Genomic DNA, 9084 nt, shown 5'->3' with positions numbered 1-9084 from the left:
GGAATGAGACAGCGTCAGGGCACATTTTCAGTTTTGTGCTGTGTTTGTCGTGGTTGTGGCCGACTCCAACCATTTAAGCAACATTAAAGCCTTCACATTTGGAACGTCCAGCCTGACATTACACTGGTGTCAGAAGTCAAGCAGGGCATTTTTTGGCTAGCTGGATAAAGCTAATTCTGCATTCTGCACGGGGGGGGGCTTCCGACCCGCCGCTCTGGGTTAGCGACTGCCGGACTCAGGAGAACTGTGTTTCCGAGCAGAGCTCGGGCCGCCAGCTCACTCAGCGGTGTGAGCTTTTCAAAGCAGAAATGCCGCTCAGTCCTTAGAAACCGTTCAAACAATCACATGGATTTGTGTTTCCAGTCGTGTCCCGACAAAATAAAGGCTGATGTGTTTCCCACATATTTACGTGCAGCCAAGATGCAGATCATCAAACAAGGCTAATGTTGTTAACGCGTTAGCGCCTTCTCCTAACCCTGGCTTCTTCCAGCTCCGTTCTTCCACAAAAAAAGCACTGACCACACGGATTAAAAATAAAGTTATGAGCGAACAGGCGCTTCATAATATTCATAGCATTAATAAAAGCATGTTTAGAAGATCATCTCGTATGTAACCGAGCTGCTGCATACATTTAGATGGCAGCTCACTTTGTTTACAGTGGGACAAATTTCCTCTTCTGGTGTTTTCAGCACCACTCCGCATGCCCGAATGATTTAATCCGACTGAAAGTGTGACCAGGTGAACATTCGTTCTAATCGAAAAAGTTTTCCTGGGCCCATGTACATGTTGAATTTTAATCCGATCAAGATATTTTGCGCATGTAACCGCGGCTATTGAAGCACTAAGAAGAGCCTACTCTTACATGGTCAGTGCAGTCCAAAGCGAGCTGCCAAGGTATCAGTTCATTCAAGCCCTGTCCCCGAGAGAACTGCAGGTGCAGACGCAACTGTCGTATCCTTCAATAAGCCATGGAGATAGTGTTGGAGAGAGCGTTGGAGAGAGCTACAGTGGAGAATAGTGACATTGGCTACTACCCTGTCGCGAGGGCTGCACTAAAAGAAGATCCAGAGCCAGCGTAGCCGATGTTGGTCCTTTAGCTCACAGAACTAATCCAAGCTGTGGCTGTGCAGTCTCAGGAAAGTGGCAACCGCCCTCGCCACGGTGTTCCTGTCTGCTGGGTGTGTGGCCAGGTGGGGCACATCAGCGTGTGGTGCCCCAAGTAAGCTGACCGTCAGGGAAACGGCCCAGGGTCTGTGTAGGAAGGATGACACAGACCCGTTCTTAAATGTCACGCCCTGCATGTCCATCAGTGGAGAGAGCCCACCTTGATAGCCGGGGAAGGAGGTTCAACTCCCTCCAGAAGCAGACGACAATGCAGAGTGGATCAGAGTCGTTAGCTGTTTGGGACTTTTGCCATGTCCCAATCACCTTAAAGGGGACGTCTTCCGTGGCGCTTGTCGACACGGGCTCCACCACCACCCTGCTCAGGCCTGACATGGTTCCAGCTTGGATGCTGTTGGAAATTACAGCTGTCAAGCTGCGAACTGTGACAGGGGGCTTAACCTCCATGCTGGAGCAAGGAACGGTGGGCATTCAAGTGGGTGGCCTGACAGTGGATTTTAACCCTTGTGCTATCATAGGCACTTTACCGTTGGGAGTTGGGTCATCTAGACCCACTAGACAGTGCTCTGAACCTTTTTCTTCAATGATTTGTGATCTTCACTGGTGTCCATGGATTACATGAAATCTTTTCACCTTCACCCACCTTTGTCATGGTAGGGAGAACACGTCAATACAAGGGTGGGGTCATCTAAGATAGCACAAGGGTTGTACATGTTGACATGGGGACATGCAGCTAGCAGGTGTGTTTATAACACTTGAGTGTGTGTGTGGACAGGCCCCGCCCTTTGAGATTTGTATTACATCTGAACCTTACCGTAATGATAAACATCCAGTAGCTGGTTGCTTTATGCTGCTTCATGCTTTTATCCCCCCCCCCCCCCCCCCCCCCTATGATCACCATCCTATCCCCCCTCTCTAACATCCCTCTCTCTTCTTCCCTCCTTTCCTTTTCCGTCCGGTCCAACACAAAAGATTTTCAAATATTCAAATATGATTAAAATGAATAAAGTTTGGCCTCGATTACAAAAGGGGTTTATTCAGACATACCTCTGGTCTGTCTGAAGATTAATAACCCCTGTTGTTAAAGTAAAATATGTCCAACACAAGAGGCCTTCAGCTCTCATCTGTCTGCCCAGCTGTTGGACAGGACAAGTAAAAAAAAAATAAAAAAAAAATAAAAATTAGATAGCACAAGGCTTAAGGTGTAGGTTGCAGCTGTGCATGATCAGTGCATATTGGGCTTTGACTCTTTGAGAGCAGCCCGGTGTGTGTTAGACCCTGGGAATCAACATGTTGGAGTTTACCGGTGGCCCCACGGCACACATGGTCCGACCCGCTTGGGCCCAAAGCCCACCTTAAGAGGCATTAAGGCCGCTGTGGCGTGGCGTTTGATGCCACTCGCCAGTCTACCCCCATACCTCCTGCCCTTCAATCAAGGATCAAGATGCAACCATTGCCCCCAGATCAGCAGTGTGCTGCAGTCAAGGCTGAAAGAGTGGCGGTTGTAAAACAGATCTGGAGGCGCAGCTGTGATGGGTTGGAGCCAGGACAGAAAGAGGGACTGTGGCAGGTGCTGTTGGAGCATAAAGACATCTTTGCTCTTTCTGAGGATGAGGTGGGCCTGACAAACCTGGTCCAACATAAGATTGACACTGGAGATGCACGTCCAATCAGGTCACAACCCCGTCGCCTTCCCTAGCTCACCAGGTGGCTGCTGACAGTGCAATTGAAGAAATGCTGCGTGCTATCATCATTGATCCTTATGACAGCCCCTGGGCTTCAGGGGTTGAAATGATCAAGAAGAAGAGTCAGAAAATGCTGTTCTGTGTGGACCACAGGCCAATGAACAGTGTGACCAGGAAGGACTTGTACCCGCTGCCCTGCATATGAGTCTCTGGATTAGGTGTTTGGCTGGTCTTGGGTCTCCTCGCTGGACCTGCACAGTGGATACTGCCAGGTGCCACTCAGCCCTGAAGCCGGATCAAAGGCTGCTGTCTGCGCCAGGCGGGGGTTGTGACGGCTCTGGGTTCTCCGTTTTGGCCTCTGCAACACTCTATAACACTCCAGCCACGTTTGAGCGCCTGATGGAGAAAGTGTTGACCACCATCCCCTGGCAAGACACCCTGGTCTACTTGGATGATATTCTGGTGCACAGGGACTCTTTTGCAGCAGCGCTGAGATAGCTGAGAATTCTCAGCAGAGAATTGCTGCAGCAGGCTTCACCCCGATTAGTTCTACTTCATGAGGAGAGAACTGGAGTTTTTGGGGCACAACACACAGTGAAAGCTAAAAACACATAAACAATCTAAGTCTCTTGTTCAGGTTTTTCCATCATAACCGATATCGTCCTGAAAGATGGCTCTTGATTTTCTGGAATGCTAAAACTGTTTTCCTTTTACCCATTGACACCTACTGAGCCAAATTTACATCAAACAAACTTGTTTCCAAAATTACCTTTAATTTAGCATCTACTTCAAAGCAAAAACATAAGAGATTTTTTTTTAATTTAGGTATCAATTGATATTCTTAAAAAAAAAACTTACCAGAGACAAATTATGTACCCAAACCATGATGCTGCCGCAGCTGTGCTTCACTGTGAGGATAGTGTACTCAAAGTGTTGTCAGTTTGAAGGGGCCAAAGTAATGGTGGCCCTGAAGTGCAAATCGCATCAACAAAATTACTTAATGCAAAAACAGTGTTAAGATCCCAACAACAATTTTAAAACACACAAATAAGAAAGAAACACATTACATTTTCAAAATCAAAACAAAACAAATAAAACAAAAAAACAAAAATAATAAAAAAAAGAAACATTTTGGAAAAGTAATATCCAAAAATCTAAATGTAACGTTAAAGAATAAAACAAACTAAGAAACCAGAAAAGGTATGGGACATCACTGATTGGATGATGACATTTACTCACTTTTTAATTGGAAGTTATTTGCCATGGAAATTTCTACCAACAGAAAAGGTTACTTGAATTTTCTCCCCACAGCGAAATCCACTTTTTACAACAGTCCAGTTCAAAAGCATCATTCTGCTTTGATTCCTCTTCAATACTCAAACACCAACAGCCAGTCAGGAATGTCCCATAACACGTACCTCAAAGGGATTTGACTATTATATTTATTTATATATATATATATATATATATATATATATATATATATATATATATATATATATATATGCATGCAGGAAAGATACAAAGTGAAATTGGCTCATAATTCAACAGATTTATATTTATTATATCAACTCCTGTCCCCTCAGAGTCTCTCAGGGACCCCTCAGTAAGATCCACTGGACCCCACAGATACAGATACGGCCCCTGGAAGCTGCAGGCACATTTTCAGGCACCTGTATCTCCTATATTTATGTCGCAGCTCACGAGATGTTGACCTTTATGTGACAATGAAATGCAGCTGTGTGTTTGTGTGAGGATGAATTCAAGACTGAGGGGGGGGGGGGGGTATGGGATGGATGGAGCTGCAGGAGCGTGATTGATGTTTTTGCGCGTCCTGCTTTTTCTACAAAGTGACAGCACAGAGTGCACGTGCCGCGACAAGCAGGCGCAAAAATAAAGGAGATAAAAAAAAATACACACACGTGCGCGCGCACAATGGTGCGCACGCAAAGGGGGAGTGTGTTGTTTTCCCTTCTTGTCGTTCTTTTTTTAAACACTAGTTTCCTTCCGATGGTAAATTTGTAGGCCGGAGGTGACGGAAGTACGTCAGATCTGTGGGTTTCTCTGAAGCTTGACTGCGTCTCTTAATTTCGGATGAAAGGAATGAGAGGAGGGGTGGGTGGTGGAGGGGGGGAGAGCAGATTTGAATCACTCCTGTCGCTTTAAGGACACTTATCAAAGACTTATTATGCGAATTGAGAATACCAGGAGCAGCTGAGCAGCCGGGAGACGGAGCGGAGTGGATTTTACAGGGAAGTCAACATGATCTGAGCCGGAGGAGCGCGTCGGCGCCCGCTGGAGTTTGATTACGCGCTGGATGGTTGGCTCATTTAGGGGATCTTGCGCTCCCAGACCGGGGATCCAAACAGGAATAAGGGCTGAAGTAGTCTCTGATTTGGAATCGACACTTGGACGTCGCGCGTGGAGGTTCTTACTATAATTTAGTCGCCCCCCACGATCCTCGGATCGTTCATTTGACAGCCCGGGATCATGGATCGGGGAGGTGGAAAACAACAGCGGCCAGCGACATGATTTCTCTGCGGCACGCTGCGTGCTTGGGCTCCCCCTGCTATTCCACCGCGGCAAAAGTTGCGAGGCGCGTGGAACGCGTGGATTTCTGAGCCGTTTCATTATTATTGCACCTGCTTTTTTTATTTATTTATTTTTTTGGCGGACGTCGACCACCACTACTGATTCGTGACGGAATTACACGCGCGGATCCGCCTGCAGCGCCCGCGGTGGGATACTTGGACATTCCTAATCGTGGAAATGGAGATCGTGGAGGTGTCATTGAGTGTTTAAAGGCCATATTTCCACTCTCCCGGAGCGATCGCCGACTATTCTCAGTCCGGTGTGGGGCATTTGTTATTGCGGGCTTGAGCGAGCGTAAAGGCGTGCACGTACTGAGGAGTTTCCCCCTCCTCCTCTATTTTATTTTTAATTATTATTATTTAAGCTTTTCACACATGGATGGGAAATTGCAGCAGGCTCGGAGGTGCCGCACCAAACGGGAGCGGGTGCGGAGGTTGCGGGAAGCAGGGAGCAGAGACGCCCGCAGCTCCGAACCCAACTCCTCCTGCTCCGACAGGGAGGGACGCAGTCCAGGGAGGGACGCCGCCTCCCTGCCCGGTAAAAAGGCGGCACCGCACCCCGCGGCAGCAGCCAGAGCCCCGCGTGGCCCCCGGCGGAAGAGACGGGAGTCCAGCTCGCAGGAGGAGGACATCATTGATGGATTTGCTATTGCCAGCTTCATCAGCCTGGACCTTCTGGAGGTAGGACGTGGGAGAGCAGCTTCTCCAATGCTCAACTTTTTATGTATTTGTTTTTTATGAAATCACAGTGTGTGCTCCTCTGATGTCACAGGTTGAGCCCCATTGAGTGTTATCAGTCAGAGCTGTCTTTGCAGGTTCATGTGTCTTCTCACAAGTTCTCTGTCTAACTGCATACAGCTAAAGTTGAGGAGGAAAAGCTGACTTCATCTTCTGACATCCTCTCATCTGCTGAAGTGTCCTCTGATTCCTTCATTTCTTAGTTTGTGTTGGATGTAGGGCTGTAAAATTCATTTTAACAACAATTCGATTCATATCATAATTTTTGGTTGGCGATACAATTCGTGGTCAATATTGGTTCATTTTGACCAATTCGATTTGATCCGATTCACTGACCTAAAATCGATCCAGGAAATCTTTTTAACCAGGGTGACTCAGAGATAAATGCCTGGGTACTGACTGAACAGTGCAGGTAAAGTTTTCCCAAATCCCATTCCTAAAGTTCAGCCCACTGTTGTTTTTCCACATCAAAATAATCCAAAGGGAGCATTATTAGAACATTCCACCACACTGTACAGTCACATGTCTGCAAAATTTAAAGTGTTTCCACACATTGGACTGGAATGATGGCTTAATCGTTTCTTGCTGCCATGATGTGTGTCGTCTGCTTTCATGCACTTGGTTGTTTTTATGTTGAAGTAAAATAAACATAACGTGCCTCAATCCAAATGGTATTTTCCTATATTGATATAATCAAGTGATTGGATTTTATAATGGGATAGGTCAATTCGATTAACAACTTGCCTCATACAGATCGATCTGTTTGCATCAAACGAATATACATTGATTAAGTTAGTTAATCGTTGCACCACTAATGATTTCAGGCAGAGACAAGAGGGCCCACCCTCTTTATTTATCTTTATTGTTCATCTCAGTATATTCCAGATGAAAAATCAAAGCTGGATTCTTCTCTCCCCTTTATTCATGAGCTGCAAAGGCTATTGAGGAACAAACCACAGGTGGTCTGCTGGAGACTTGTAGATTCATCCCACACCTCATGCCAACATTATGGCCACAACCTGTAGGCTTAGTCATGGTAATAACCTGTCATGATTAACTCCTGCCTCCTACTCAGTACTTAGTTAGACTCCCTGTGAAATGCCAAACCTGCTGCTTGAAATTTTTAAGAAGCTGTCAGTGGTAGATTCACTCACGTAAAAAGATGCATTTGTTGTGTCACAGTCTGTGTTAAAGTCCCACTCCGATCAGTTTTTGGTCTGTTGTAAAAGCATTCCCAGTAGTTTTTTTATTCATGGTGTGGCCGTTTTTAGCCAAAAAAAATAAATAAATCTTTGTTGCTTTATAGGACATAATTTCTGAGTTCATCAGAAATTTACCTCTCTCTCACAAGCTTTTTCCAGTGGTATTTTTCCATCTGCTCCTATTTCACCATGATTTCTATAAAGTAATACTCAGAAATGCAATTTTAAGCATAATTTTCCTTAAATATGTTCTTCATCATCAGAAAAATGGCACAACATGTTAAAAACATCGAAAACACAATTTTCATCCAAGTGGGCCTTTAAGGATTGGACTGCTTTTGAACAAAGCCCTTTTGAAGAAGAAGAGGAGCGGAAGATTCAAACTTTAGGAAGTAAGCACCACCACAGCCTAATTGGTGTGTGTGTGGGGGGGGGGGGGGGGGGCGGTGGTGCTACAAATGTAGAGCGGTTGACCCTCTGATCTGAGCTTTCACCTTGTTGAAGTGTCCTTTGGCAAGACACCGAACCCCACATTGCTTACAGGTTGGTTACAGGTTGATGCCAGGGATGCAATGATTTACCTTCCTCACAATTGGGTTCAAACCTTGATTTTTGGGTCACGGTTCTGTATCGGTTTGATACATATTTTGATACATATTGATACATGGGTTAATAAGCAAGTTACAATGAAGAAAAACCTTTCAGTTGGCTTTGACCAAGCCTAATGTGATGCAACGTATTACACATGTTTGTCACGTTAAATGTAAACATACTAGTATGTAGTAGATTTACAACAATTAACTTTTTACTATGATTCGGTTAAATGATGTAACAAATGGTTTGGTTGGAAACCAAGAATTGTGGAATCCCTTTTTGTGCCAGTGTAAGACAGCAGAGTCACCATCGGTGTGTGAATGTGTGGGTTAATGGAACTGTAACTGTAAAGCCATTTTGGGCACCAAAGCAAGGTAGAAAAGCGTTATATAAGTATATACAATTTAAAATTCACTTTTTTGTCAAAGAAAAGTTAGCAAATCACTTCTAAATGTGTTGGTTCCCTAGCCCTATCCAGTCATGTTGGGTTTTTTCTTTCTCCAATGCTGCAATGTTTTCTCAGCTACCTTTGGGTGTTCTATTGACTGCAACCTTTTTTTCCCTCTGCAATGGTTTTACGACTTGCCCCTCAGCCATGTTCCATGCTGCAGTGCATGTTCTCTCAAAAAGCTTTCTTAGTCCATACTTTATCATAATCATAAAAAGGAGCTGTCTTTCTCTGTTGCAAAGTAAATAATTATCATTTTTTTGTTTTTGTTTCGCAATAGCAGTTTTCTTATTCAAGTGCTAAACTCATGTTGAGTGAGCACAAAGAATAAACAGTGCCTTTGGTATAGAAGCTTATGTTTCTAGGCTTTGTAAATGAGCCATGATATGGCTCTATGTGAAATGATACTTGCATGCCAGCTACTTGCTGGTAATTGGTCTGATTTGCATGCAAATTGTCTCTGCTTATTAAAGGATGTTGGTGAATCGGGTACCATTTTAGCAAGGAGGGGGTGCAGGGATGTTTCAAAGTTGTTTTTTTTATTTTGTCTTTTAAATATCAAGTTGTGGAAAACGTAGTCAGTGTGCAGACTCCAGATTCCCCCTTTTTGCTCTCAGAGTTTGTTTACAGTAAGTGGCAACAAGAGTCATGTTTGTTTCCAGCTAATAGGCATCACTGCTGTGAATGAAATGCCCTCTTAAAAG

The 9084-nt window shown here is 44.8% G+C and overlaps 1 protein-coding gene across 17 annotated transcripts in view; it reads left to right on the top strand.

Moving 5' to 3' along the window:
- Window positions 1-4805: 4805 nt before the first annotated feature.
- Window positions 4806-9084, top strand: part of fbrsl1 (fibrosin-like 1) — a 358217-nt gene continuing 353938 nt past the window's right edge. For all 17 annotated transcript variants that reach the window (XM_078952652.1, XM_023958686.2, XM_078952659.1 and 14 more), the window contains exon 1: window positions 4806-6079. In XM_078952652.1, coding sequence (XP_078808778.1) covers window positions 5774-6079 — 306 coding nt within the window. In that variant the 5' untranslated portion in view covers window positions 4806-5773. The remainder of the gene's footprint in view (window positions 6080-9084) is intronic.

Source organism: Oryzias latipes, chromosome 9 (genome assembly GCF_053564925.1).
Source record: "Oryzias latipes strain Hd-rR chromosome 9, Olatipes_Hd-rR_3.1".
Lineage (NCBI taxonomy): Eukaryota > Metazoa > Chordata > Actinopteri > Beloniformes > Adrianichthyidae > Oryzias > Oryzias latipes.
Note: the sequence above shows the minus strand (reverse complement) of the source record. Positions and strands in the feature narration are given on the sequence as shown.